Here is a 13,506-nt window from a genome sequence, read left to right on the forward strand (position 1 = left end):
GATACTGTATTTCTCTCAGCCCTCAGCAAAGTGCCTGGCACGTAACAGTCCTGAGATGCTGGTTAGTTGAATGAATGGCTGGTAGTAGTGGGCAGGAAGCACCAGTTATACCGATCTGCTAAGGTCTCTTGTCTATAAGAAATCCCGTTTAGGATGTGTCTTTAGATGTGATTGGAAGAATGTAGGGGGTTTGTGAATCCCCCCTCTTAGAAATAAAAGGATAAAGAAGAACTTCACGGGACATTCCAAGTCCAGTCCATCCCCATCATTTCTGGATTCTGTATTTACGAATTTGCCTACTTTCTAAAATTTATTTATAACCTCCAGATCAATACTCATGACACTTTCTCGGTCACTCACAGACATGGACAGAATGGTGAAAAATCTGAGTCATCGACATGCACATTTCCAGCTGAGGTCAAACGAGGCAATGCTCTGCCTTCTTATTTCATCTCTCTTACTCTAAACAAGTGTCCTGTTCGAGGTCTATTTAGTGCCACTTTTTTTTTTCTTTTTTGCATCTCGTGCTTTTGTTGGTAATTTTGCTGTTTAAAAATGACCCCGAGGGTAATACCGAAGTGCTGTCTAGTGTTCCTAAGCACAAGAAGGCTGTGATGGACGGTCTTATTGAGAAAATACATGTGTCAGACAGACTTTGCTCAGGCGTGAGTTATGGTGCTGTTGGCCATGAATCAATGTTAATGAATCAATGACGTATGTTAAATAAAATGTCTTTAAACAGAGACACACACACACACACAGCAAGGCTATGTATTGATTAGCTGAAGAAAATATTATGACCAGAGGCTCACAAGAACCTAACCCTGTATTTCCACCTAAGGGAGATGGTTCAGTGTTCACTGATTCTGTGTTCATGGCTACTTTATAGAACATAATCATGACCAATAATGAGAATTGGTTTATATAATAGAATGACTAAGGCACAGGTTGGGGAGCCAGGCAGCTTATGTTTCTGGTTGAATCCTGCCTAGTTGTGACCTCTGGCTCATGTGTCTCAGCTTATTCATCTGTGAAATGCCAATCAAAACAGGATTTATGTCTTTCGGTTTTTGTGTGGGTTAAAGAATTTCATAGGCATCAAAGGCTTAAAACATGCCCAGGACATAGCAAGCCATTATTTCTTTTTTATTACTTCTTCAGACAGAAATTGGCAACTCCACACTGAAGAAGGTGACCGTGAGAGCTTTTTGAGTCTGGAATGCTCATAATGTCCCTATATTTGCTTATTTTGTCTTCAAAGGACCAACTTTAATACTCTTTTGTGATTAGAAGTTAAACTTTTCCTAAAGAAACCAAGAGGCTAGAATTTTTCGGAATGCTTAATATACGCTGAGTACTGTATGAGAAAAACAAAACAGGGCAACTGTAGTCAACTCCAAAGGAAGAAATAGAAATCAATCAATGACGGGAGTGAGGGGCATTAAGTAACTGGACTGAAGCAATCCCGGGGAGGGAAGTAGTTGAAACTGAGGAAAGCAGCTTCTGAAGAAGCTATGATGGACTGAGAGCAAGACGAGGAGGAAATTTCTGTGTGATTTAGGAAAAAGGAACTGGTAAAAAAAAGAGAGGCAGAAGCTAACATTTACAGAATGTCTACAAAAGTGGATTTTCAACCCTGGCTGCACATTAGAATCAAGGATAATTTCAGAATTATCTAGATGATTAAAAAACTCTTGAGACCTGAGCCACATGTTAGTGGTTCTGATAATTGCTCTGGGGTTGAAGCGGGAATAAGCCATTTAGAAAAACAAAACAAAACTGAAAACTCCTTGGGCTTTTCTCCTGTGTAGTCCACTAATTTACAGTCTGACAGCATTTCTCTAAATGTGATCACATTTAATCTCCCTACAACTATGTATCTCATTTGTAAAGATGGGGTTGTGTGGTTGGGAGAGATCCTAACCTAGCAGGTGCTCAGGGTTTTGCTCTAACCCTGAGGAAGAGTGTTCAAACCCAGGGCTACCCAATTTCCAAGTCTTCGTTTCATTGGGCCACTTGGGTATCGGAAGCAAAGGATCAAATGAGTGCCAAGGAGCAAGATGACAGTAACATTAATTTCTATTCCTTATCTTACCAAAATAAGATTTGAAGAAGGCAGTTACATTGGATATTGGCTTGATACAAAGAAAGCAAAATGAAAGAATATGAGGCTGCAGACTTTGCCATAGGATACGAAGATGAAATTTGGACACAACCTAAAACATAGATATGTAAATATACACCTATGCTGATTAGCCTGCATGATTTAGATTTTTGTTCCGTGTTTAGGTAATCGAAAGTAATCGAAGCTCTTGAACTTCCTCTCTTCCCCAGTAAGATGCTCTTTCTTTTAGTTTTTCAGGTAGTTGCCACACACCAAACTCTAGTATTGTTAATATAACCTTAAAATCCTAAATATCAGTAAATTGGTTGATTGCATAGATTTTCCAGTTGTGTGTTTGGAAAGTGCCTTGAAGTTTTTGAAGTGGAGGACTTAATATAAGCATTCCTCACGTGCTCCTTGCTGTCACCAAGTATGCAGAATACTTTCCGCAAATCGAATGCGTGCTATTTTTAATGCCCGCCCCATCCTTTTACATTTTAGAAGGCTCATTTATTGATAAGGAAAGCAGACATTCTGGCCCTCCACCACCTAGGGCATGTTAGGCCCAGGGCATGGTTCGGTGAGGCTTTCCCACATTGTTCAATTCTTAAGGCTGATCTTTTCCTCATGTGACTCTGCCCAGAAGAGGCAGCTAAAAGCATCTTTGAAGTCTTAGAAACATGTATAAATTTCAACTCCTAAGGTAAGAAGTGAACGGGGGTCTCCTGCAGGTCCCACATGACTGGATATCCAGGTTTCAGGCCTCGTGCAATGAGGGCCTGTCAAACCACTGGCTCAGGACTCACCGGTTCTTTGTTCTTTATTTTTGATGCTCAGTGATTGTGATTGAGGAAACCACAGTCACTTTTCTATAGGGAGTCCAACCCTCTTCTAAGAAATCTGTGTTTAACACTAGGAAACTTCTAGGGAAATTATCAAGTGATTTGTAGAAGCATTCACAGGCCCTAGCATTTTTGTGTTGAACAAGTGTAGTTCACAGAGATGCAGTACCAGTCATTTTCCAGTACTTCTTAAAAACACAGATGAGAAATTTCTTCTCCAGTATCTTGCATGTCATTCTCTCCTTTCTCTACTCATGGCCAGCTCTCTATTATGACTGTAATAGGTTCCTTACTGGGTCTTCAGTTTTTGAGCTTTTAAACTCTAGTTAATTTTTCCATTTGCTACCAGAGCATACTTGATATACCAAAGTACATACTTGAGCTGGTCCTTTCTCTCCTTCTTAAAGAAGTCTCAGTGGCTTCTCACTAGTCACAGAACTCATGCATGTCCCAAAGCGTGACATTCAAAGCCTTTGTAATTTGATTCCAACTGACCTACCCCTGTCACTCCATGAAGATCTGGTTCAAAACCGTATTTAAATGGTACTTTCCCACTTCTATTCTTCATAGTCACCTCCATCTCTAATATGTACTGTTTCTTCCTCTTTGTCCCATCTCTGTTGAGTTGATTCCACTCAGAAGTCAAAGGTTCAGCTCAAATGCCACCTTTTACCAGGTGGCTTTTCTACTTGGCATTCTTTCAGTGTTCATTGTACACATATAGCTCCCTTTGTTGGTACTTCTATTTCGGAAATTACTGTAGAATGTCTTTCATTATGGTTATGGGTAGATTAGTGTAATTTAATAGGTTTTGTCAATGAATGAATATATTCACTCACTCAGCAAGCTCTATTGAATCATGTACTGACATCTATAGTGGGTACAGAGATTGGACACTTCATCTATCAAAGTCACTGTAGCCTAGTGAGAGACATGACAAGTGTATAGACCACTGAAAAACAGTGGAATAAGAATAGTGATAGAGAAAAGACCACTAGGGGCACAGGGGAGGGACAGCTAACCGGATGGAGGCCCCCATCTATTGATGCCAAAGTCCAAAAAGGTTTCATGGAAGGAAGATTTGGCCAGGCAAAGAAGGGTGGGCAAGGCCATGAAGAGATGCTGATTCTTGTTCCCTAGTACTCCCTACAGTTCCAGCTCAGCTTAGTTCCTTGAATAGAATAAATGCTTAGTAATTTATAGATCCAAGTTACTGAATTAACAAAATAAGGTTAGTTTGTTAAGAATCCGAGAAATAACTTTAATAATACCAACAGCTGGTATTTTTTGAGCATAGTACACCAGGCAGCATGCTGAAAGCCTCAAATAATGATTTAATTGAATCCTTATACCAACCATGAGAGGCTGGTACTGATATTCTCATTTTATGAGTGGAGAAACTAAGAGTTAGAGATGGGAAGTGACTTACCCAAGGTCACACAGCTGGTAATGGGGATTCTAAATCTAGAAGTTGGACTCTGGAGCTCAGGTTTTATCCTACTCTACTATGCAGAGAAGTTGACAGGATGTCTTCCATCACGGACAGATTTACTTGGCAGTTGGTGTGTTAATTCCTCATAATATCTTTATATTTAGTTGTGACAATGATTTAATCTTAGACTAAGTCCTGAGGCTACTTCTTTTAGTTTTATGGGAAATGGCTATTTTTATGGTGCTTGCTAAAAGCACGTTCAAACAATTTTCCATTAAGTAGGGGAATGTTTTCCCTTCTAATATCAGAAGGAGTCATTAAATAAAATTCTACAAAGACTCCCTGATAGCAACCTTATGCATTTTTCTGCATGTGAAAATTTCTCTGCATTTAAAATCTGGGCAGAATTATAGTGTTCCTTTGGTCCACTCCTCTCTTTACACAGATAAAATCGTAAAACCACAGCGTTTTAAATCTAGGAGAGACCGTAGGCATGATGTGCTCCTACCCCCGTATTTTCTAAGTGGAGCAATTGAAGTCTAGAGAGATGAAATATCTTTCTCAAGGTTTCCCAGCCAGTGCAGGCAGAGTCAGGACTAGAACCTATGTCTGCCTCCAGCCCACTACTTCAGACTTAGCAAATGGAGGGGGATAACCAGCCTCTGTTCACTGAGGACGTAGAAGCCATGTTGTACTCATTGTTGTAGTTCGACCATGTAGACTGGGAGCTCAGGCAAAGTGGAATGAAGGACTGACTGCCTGATGCTGATCGCTACAAAATTATATTGATGGCTAAAGTGAATATGCTGGCTATGCCTGTTTAGACAAGGCATCTGCTTAACTGATATATAGTCCCTGTAAGAATTTTTTTACCTTGGTTTGCCACTTCAGTTTTAAGGATCTAGTGGAAACTTATTTCTTATACTACTTACATTTAGATGATTTCCTCTCAGTTCTAATAAGCATATCTTGCTTACATTGTGACTGAAGATTTCCTTTCTTGTGTCCCTATTATGTTTCCAGGGCTTAAAGCTAAGAAATTACTTTCCAGATTTCTCTGGAGATTTATACCTACTCCTTTCAGATTTCTGAAGCAGTTTGGTGCTATATTTATTCCACAATTGCCATTGTGAAAACGGAACTTGCATTATTTCATAATAGGTATTTCACCTTGGTGTTAGAAAAATAAAAAAAAAAATTCAATCCATACTTGATCCAGCAGCCAGGTTCCCATAGAAATTTTTTCGTCACATGGTCCCTATGTTGAAAAACGTGTGTCTTCTTTGAGGCTAATTACTAAACCCAATGTTGATTATGCACTGTTTACTATTAAAATTTTCCCCTTGCAGTTTAATATTGTTCTAGGAAAGGAAATGTAAGTTTAATAAGAATAGCAATTGATGGGACCCTATGTCATAAGTATAATTAATGTTCCTGGTACATGTGTTAATGAAGAGTATGGCTGATGGGCTATAACTGTACTACACTTAGATGGTTTGACGCCATTTACTCTGTAGAAATTTATTATAAAGCGTATATATATAAATCATATATATTTAATTATACAATTTATGATTAAACAAAACCATAGTATTTTTTCACTTTCAATTTTTTAATGAGTTAAAGAACTGTTAAAATTGTCAATTAAAATATGTGAAAAGGAGATATCAATAATCTTATAATTCACGACACTGTAAAAAAAGCATATAGGAATTAAATATGCTTTTTATTAACATTCTTTGACTTTTATAAGTGTAAAAGGAAAGCAGTTTGAGGTGATAAAAGTTAGTATAGAGCTCCTGAGCTTGCCCTTCCCACTTTTTTTCTTTTTCGTGAAAAATTGTAGACCAAAACATGTTTTCTTCTGGTTGTGCAAATGATATCAACACCTGCTCAGCAGAATGATTTCCACTAAGGAGCTGGGAACGAAACTATCAGAGTGATATTTTGAGAGGCTTTCGCCCCGCATTTTGCATTGTGGTGACTCCTTGCAGCCAGGTGGTGCTAAACACAGGCCTGACGATTAGGTCCGTGGCAACTTTTTCTAAGTCAATATTTCTCCTTGGAAGATGATTGTTTTAATCCTCTCAAAGTTTAAGCTAAAACTTTCTAATCGCATCTACACGAAAGAGAGCCACACAGCAGGTGGACAGAAAGTGAGAAAGATCAATTAAAGCCACGTGCCTCATGGTACTGTGCTAGACAGAACTTCCCCGTGAGTGAGCTCTTTGTGGCTAAGCTATGTGAATCAGAAGGTGCATTAGTTTCTTAAACTCTGGGGTAATTTTAGTAAATGGGTGAACATTAATTTAATGTGATATCTCCTTGGCCCACCTTCAAAATGGCCTAATTTTGTTCCAAACAGACTTTTGTCTCTTGATGAGAAAAACATGGTTAAGCCTGCGATGGTTAACCTTCCCCACTGTCCTGAGCTCAACTCTAATTTCTGCTGGACTCCTGTATCTCTATTGCCTTCTTTGAAAAGCACCGTATTTCAGATTGCCAAGTAGAATATAGGATGCCCAGGTAAGTTTGAATTCCAGATAAGTAGCAAAGAATGTTTTAGTATAATTATGTTCCGTGTGTTATTATACGAATACATTCTATAAAACGTCATATAAAAAACATTTGTTGTTTATCTGAAATTCAATTAACTAGGCATCTTGCATATTTATTGGCTGAATCTGGCAGCCCTAGCCATGTTGCCTCGTGCTTCCTTCCTTCTTTCCTTCCTTCCTTCCATACATACATACTTACTTACTTACTTACCTTACTTTCTTCCTTCCTTCCTTCCTTCCTCTCTCTCTCTCTCTCTTTTTCTTTCTTTCTTTCTTTCTTCTTCCTTCCTTCTTTCCTTCTTTCTTTCTTTTTCTTTTTTACTATGTTTCACTTTTGAAGCCTGAAGGTTATCTTTTAAGGTTATCCTTCTAGCTAGTACACAGATGCCTGCTTGTCTTTTTCTACTAGGAAAGAGGGCAGTCTGATGTAGAATTTGCACACTTATTTTTGTCATCATTATTGATCACAATTAAGGATCTAGGTTTAAAATAAATACAGAATGACCTAAATGTTCATTCTATTCCTTGAAAAGATAAGGGAATTGAAATACAAGGCAAATTATTACAATGAGGAGAAAATGAAGGAGTTGGATCTCGTTAAAAAGAGACCTCAATCTTACAATTAATAATTAGGTAACTTTCGTGAGGGAGTAATATAGTGAATATTATAGAAATAACAGTTTTCTTGGTTGTTTTGAGGGAATTCTCTTACTTTTTGCAACATTATTGGATTTCAGGAAATAGTAGTTTAGAAAAATAATTCTTTTAAATGCTCTCTAAAGTGCGAAAGATGTAGAAGAAAAACTACAACTCCTATTAGACAAAGCATGAAACTGATCTACACTCTGCCTTACTCCATCTCCTCGGTTTGCAGCATGTTGGGGTGGCTGAACTGATAGCAGGGGAACTTGAGCTTGGCCATGATGGCTTGAGAGACAGAGAGCTGCACGAGGCGCCTGGATGCATGGCTGCAGATGGGCTTGTCGGGATGGGGTGTGTCACCGGGGATCTGCACTGCGTGGCTACAAGGGGGATGGTAAAGAAGTCAAGATGTGAAAAAACAGGTGCCTGGGAATCAGTGAGATAAGGAAATGGCCAGATAACTACGCACGAGTGATTCCTGGGGGGAAATTCTCTCCAGTCTTTTCGGCGAGACCATAGTGAATGGAGCGTGAGTGAGAATTCCCAAGTCCTTGGAAATATTTCCTTTTACTCAGTCCTAACCCTTTAAAGCACTTCCAGCCTCATACTCCAAGGTAGCCAGGAAGAAGGGTTGGAACAAGGCTAGAACTGTTCTCCATGGTTCTCTGTCACTTAGGAAACACTGCTTTAGTGGGTGGCAGCGGGTGGCAGCGGAGGCCGCTGGCTGGTAGCTGAGTGATTTCACTTCAACTGGATGAAAGCCAGGTTTGAGCAGAGCACTGGGGAGCAGAGCGTTAGTGATTCGAAGACTGGTTTGGTTGATTGTTTTTGGCTTCCTAGCATGCGTATACTTTGCAGAAATCTAGCAGAAGAATCAGGAAGAGTATTTCAGAGTTAAATATAAAAAGTTATAAATACCACTTATAAAAGTAATAAAGATAGATAACGTTGATTTTCTTCTGATCAAGGCCAAGTTAGAGTAGGTGAGGTAGAGGCTGGGACTCTGAGCCCTTATCCCCAGGGATTGCAGGTTGCTTCTGATTCTGCTGCGTAGACAAAACCATCAGAGGACACTGTCTAGGAACCAGAGGCCTCTCCAGAGGCTGCTGTGCAGAGGCGGAGGCGAGAACACGCCAGCCTGTGCCAAAAGGCCTGAGACACTCACGTTTCCAAGAGGAACAGAGCAGCCATTCGCATTTGTTTGTTTTCCTTTCACAGTATTTATTGGTTCCATATGATTTTAAAAATCATCTGAAAATTCCTCTTAAATACCATTCCTCTAATTTACAACCTTTTTTAAAAATTTTATTTTATTAGTTTCAAGTATACAGTAAATTGGTCGAACATTTATATAGTTCACAAAATGATCCCCCTAATTGCTCCTTCTCTCCCCTGGCCCTCCACCTAGCCATTACATTACTGCTGACTGCATTCCCTGTGCCGTGCTCCCCATCCCTGTGACCATCTATCAACTAGTAATTTGTACTTCTTTAACCCTTCACGCCATTCTCCTACCTCCCCCACCCCCACCCCTCTGGCCTTCGCCAGATTGTCCTCTATATTTGTGATTCTGTTTTTGATTAGTTTGTTCTTTTCGTTTCTTAGATTCTGCATATAAGTGAAATCATATGGTATTTATCTTTCTCTGTCTGACTTATTTCACTCAGCATAATAACCTCTAGGTACATCCATGTCATTGCAAATGGTAGAATTTCATTTTTTTAATGGCTGAGTAATATTCTATTGTATATATGAACTATAACTTCTTTATCTAATCATCTGCTGATAGGCATTTAGGTTGCTTCCATATCTTGGCTATTGTAAATTGTGCTGCCATGAATATTGGGGTGCATAGGTCTTCATGAATTATCGTTTTGGTTTTCTTTGGGTAAATACCCAGAAGTGCAATAGCTAGGTCAAATGGTATATCCATTTTTAATTTTTTGAGAAACCTCCAGACTGTTTTCCATAGTGGCTTGTACAACCTTTATCTGATTGTACAAATGAACCAATCCTGGGCAGATTTTTAGAGCAACTCCATTCTGGACAGTTTGCTGTGATCCTGAACCCTAAGTCCTGACCTTCTTCTGAGTCAGGTGTGTGTGTGAGGGGTCAGTAGTTTTGACTCCATAAGTAGCCACCGCAGTGGTGAGGCAACAGGGCGAGCCTTTGCTGACCTGCGTAATCCTTGGGTTCAGTCTTCAAGAGTGTCACGGCCTTTTAGTGGGTGCAGACGGCTGCAGGCTTAGGTGTCCATCACACTGGTCAGGTAGTTGGTGTTGGTGACCAGCTGCTTGGTGGAGTGTGGGTTCAGCTTGATATCGGGAGAAAGTCCCAGCTACTTGAGACTCAGGCTTTAGAAAACTTTACTGACTTCCTGGGCACCACATTGGGCCATCGGTCTAAGAAGTAATTGCAATCACTGTTTGGCAGACTGGTTTTGAGTGACCACTCTATTGATGTTGTAAAAGCTCCACCTAGGTTTACTGATGGTTGATCCAGTTTGCCCATTCATTCATTCATTCATTCAACAAATATTTATTGACCAGCTACTCCACAGCAGGCACTGTTCTAGGCACTGGGAACAGACCCATGAACAAATAAGACAAATCAGTAAAGTTTCCATTGTTAAGGTGACATTTAAGCAAAGACTTGAAGTAGGGAAGGACATGGTACCATGAGGGTATCCATGGAAAATTATTTCAGGCCAACATGACCTCAGTGAAAAGTCGCTGAGGTGGGAACCTGGAGTGTGTAAGAGAGAGGCCAAAATGACAGGGGAGGAGTAAGAAGCTGGAAGGGAGTATGCAGAGGACTGTAGGGGTCAGAGTGAGGGGACCTTTGTAGGTCATTGTTGGGACTCTGGCTTCTACTCCAACCAGGTTGGAGATCCAGTAGTGAGTTTTGAAGAGGGAAATGACCTGATCTGACTTTTTATTGTGAAAGTTTTCAAACCTTTACGGAAATGGAACAGTATAATGAGCCTTCATGTACTCATCACCCAGCTTTGACAGTGGTATTTTATTTGTAAATATTTCTAAAGGATGAAGACAATTTTAAAAACACAATTCTATTATTATTATCATATTTAAAAAATTAACATTATTTCTTTAAATATCAACAATTTGAATTGATAGGTACTTCAGAGGTGGAAGTTTGTACTATCTATGACCTTGAAATATGTTTAATATGTTTTAAAGGTTAACATTAACATCTGGCTTCAGAATTTTTAGTTTCTTTCCATAAACATTATTCAAAGCCACCAGTCATCTACCTAGAGAAAATACTATTATTTCTATTTTCAAATTAGGAAAAGTAGCATAGAGTTACTTACATGTTAAGTAACTTATTCTAAAGTCTCTTAGATAGTGGTTTAGAAAATTCTGACAAACTGCGAGTGACTTATCCAAACTCGAATTTTCTTTTGCTCTATTACCTATTTCTGTCTATGAGAAATTTGAACAGGCAATTGGGCACATATCAGGACTGATTCATTAACCTCTCAAGGTATTTTTAATTATCTCAAGGACTATCATGGGATGAGTTCTATATAATTCAATTGAATTATTAAATCGAATTCAATTTAAATAAAGTCAGAAGATTTATTGGCTGTCTCTTATAGATTTGCTCACAAGGATTCCACTTTCTAACATGTGTAGCCAGTAATTGCAATGCAGTGTGTGTGTGTGTGTGGGGAGTGGGGGGCGAGAAGATGCGGGTACAGGTATGGAGGCAGCAGAGTGGAGAAGCTGAGTGTGAATGCCAAAGCTTACCACCAGGAGATCCAAATGGTGTGAGGCTCTATCGGTGTATCCCTCGTATTTCTTGTGGCTTCAGATGACATGATCTGCAAATGTTGTCATTGCTACACTGCAGAGTGATCTACTATGTCTTCTTAGAAGTAAGCAAGACATTTTCTTTGTTGTATCATCAGCGAAAGAATAGGTGGCACTTTGAGCTTGCTTCCTGTAGAGTGGATAGGAACAGCAAAGAAGTCTAATCCTGAGGATTTAACTTTCACACCTAACGGAGCCCTTAGTACTTGCCCAGAGGCGTTAACATTTCTGGTGGCTGATTATGTTTAAAAATGTCACCTTACTGTGGAAGAAGTTGTTCTGTGCAGAAGGACCACGTTAAACCATATCCAGATTGTCTCCTACTCCAGAATTGCTCGTTCGCTTTGAAAGTCTTTCCAGCCATGCGTGGCACCTGGCAGAACCACAGGAGATGAATTAGGTTTCCTTTGCTTTTGATATAGCAGCCATATTTTCTCCTATTTAGGTCCCCGCCTCAATCATTGTTGATAGAGCTCAGCGAACTAAGGAAATGTCAAATATACAGAAGTACTCTCCCCCTTTTCCTTGTCTCTACAATTCTTGTCTTCCTTCTCTCTAGTTTTTTTTTGTTGTTCTTTCTTTTTTCAGGTTTTCTCATCCCTCACATTAGAGAAGCGGCGTTTTTGTGGGAAAGTCATTTTAACAGTTAGAAATACAACAGCGATCACTGACGGCTCCCTCTGATAGCATAGATGTTTGCCATCTTTGATCAGTCGTGGCAGGGAGTGCTGAGCAAACGTAAATGCGGTGCTACCTCTTTCTTCTTCTCAACTCATTTCTATGCATTTTATTACTCTTGGGAAAGAGTTTTAAAAAACGGGCTGTGCACTCACGAGATGCTGTGAAGAAATTCTAGCTGATCATAGATGTTATTGTTAGTTTTAGAAGTATAGGACAGAATCATGGTCACACATTTGTAGAGCTAGAGAGGAATTTAGAAAACATAGTTGAGACTTTTCATTTTACAAAGAAACCGAGACCCAGAAAGTTTGGTGACTTACTTAAGCCATGCAGTTGTTATTGGCAGTGTTTCATCTAGAACCCAGGAATTCTGACTCAGTCTAGAACTTTCCTACCATAGTACCCTGCCTCTCTCATTCTATCCTGAAGCTTATTACATCTGCAGCAATGTGATCCTTAATGACATACAGATTCCCAAATAATTTCTGTAAGTACAAATTTCCATTTGCAAATCTGGATATGTTCATATGGAGTTTTTATATGATGATATGTTGTCCTTCTCTCTTGACTAGGATCATAAATTGAATGATTTATGGATCACGTTCAAAAGCAGACCAGAGGCCAGGGTTGGAACAGGGTTGTTTTTGATATTTGGAGTTCAGCCTGCATGCTTTTTCCCAAAGACTCAAGTCTTCTTCTTTGAGTCGTCTCTTTTCCTAGGACAGAGCTACCCTTGTTCTCTTCCTTCTGTTTGCTCTCTCTTTATCCCTCCTCCTCTTTCTACCCCTCCTTTTGTGTCTGTCCTTTGACTTAGGATGCTCGCTGCCTGGCTGGTAGTAAGTAGATGCTTAAGCAAAGCTGTTGATTGAATGAATGCACTTCTTAACATGTCTGCGTATGAGCAAATTATTTTCTTAATATCGTGTCATATATTCTGTGGAAATTAGGTGAGAAATCAGACTTGTTTTACAGAGGTGTGGTGTCAAACCACAGCTCTCTTGACTTACCTCTTTTGTGTCATCTGTATGCTTGGTTTCTTGCATCTCATTTCGAGCTTCTTATCCTCACTGTTCATTAGCACTTGCAAGAAATTGGTGTGAGTAGAGACAAGGAAGTGATGAAACTCAAATCAGGTCATTTGGTTACACCTTAGTAACTGATGAAAGATCAAAAGATGTTGACTACATGAGGTTTTTAGGGAACTGTACGCCAGGCTATTCTTGTTTCCCATTAGTGTGGAAAATCAACACTTGCTTGTATTTTGGGGTGAAGATAGTTTTCTTAAGTGCATGGGAAAACCTCTTGACATTTTACAGAGAGCCTTAAGTTCTGAATGTCAAATGCTAATGTTCTTTGTGCATAAAGAATTTCAGAACCCTTGTATGTGAACATTAGCGACACGTTATTTTCT

General features: G+C 39.4%; 1 protein-coding gene across 1 annotated transcript in view; it reads left to right on the plus strand.

Moving 5' to 3' along the window:
- ESR1 (estrogen receptor 1) overlaps nucleotides 1-13,506 on the plus strand; it is a 222,861-nt gene that overhangs the window by 10,980 nt on the left and 198,375 nt on the right. Inside the window, exon 5 of the mRNA XM_023532162.1 lies at nucleotides 7,811-7,972. Within this exon, the coding sequence (XP_023387930.1) occupies nucleotides 7,811-7,972 (162 nt within the window). The remainder of the gene's footprint in view (nucleotides 1-7,810; nucleotides 7,973-13,506) is intronic.

Source organism: Pteropus vampyrus, unplaced genomic scaffold (assembly GCF_000151845.1).
Source record: "Pteropus vampyrus isolate Shadow unplaced genomic scaffold, Pvam_2.0 Scaffold78, whole genome shotgun sequence".
Taxonomy (NCBI): Eukaryota; Metazoa; Chordata; class Mammalia; order Chiroptera; family Pteropodidae; genus Pteropus; species Pteropus vampyrus.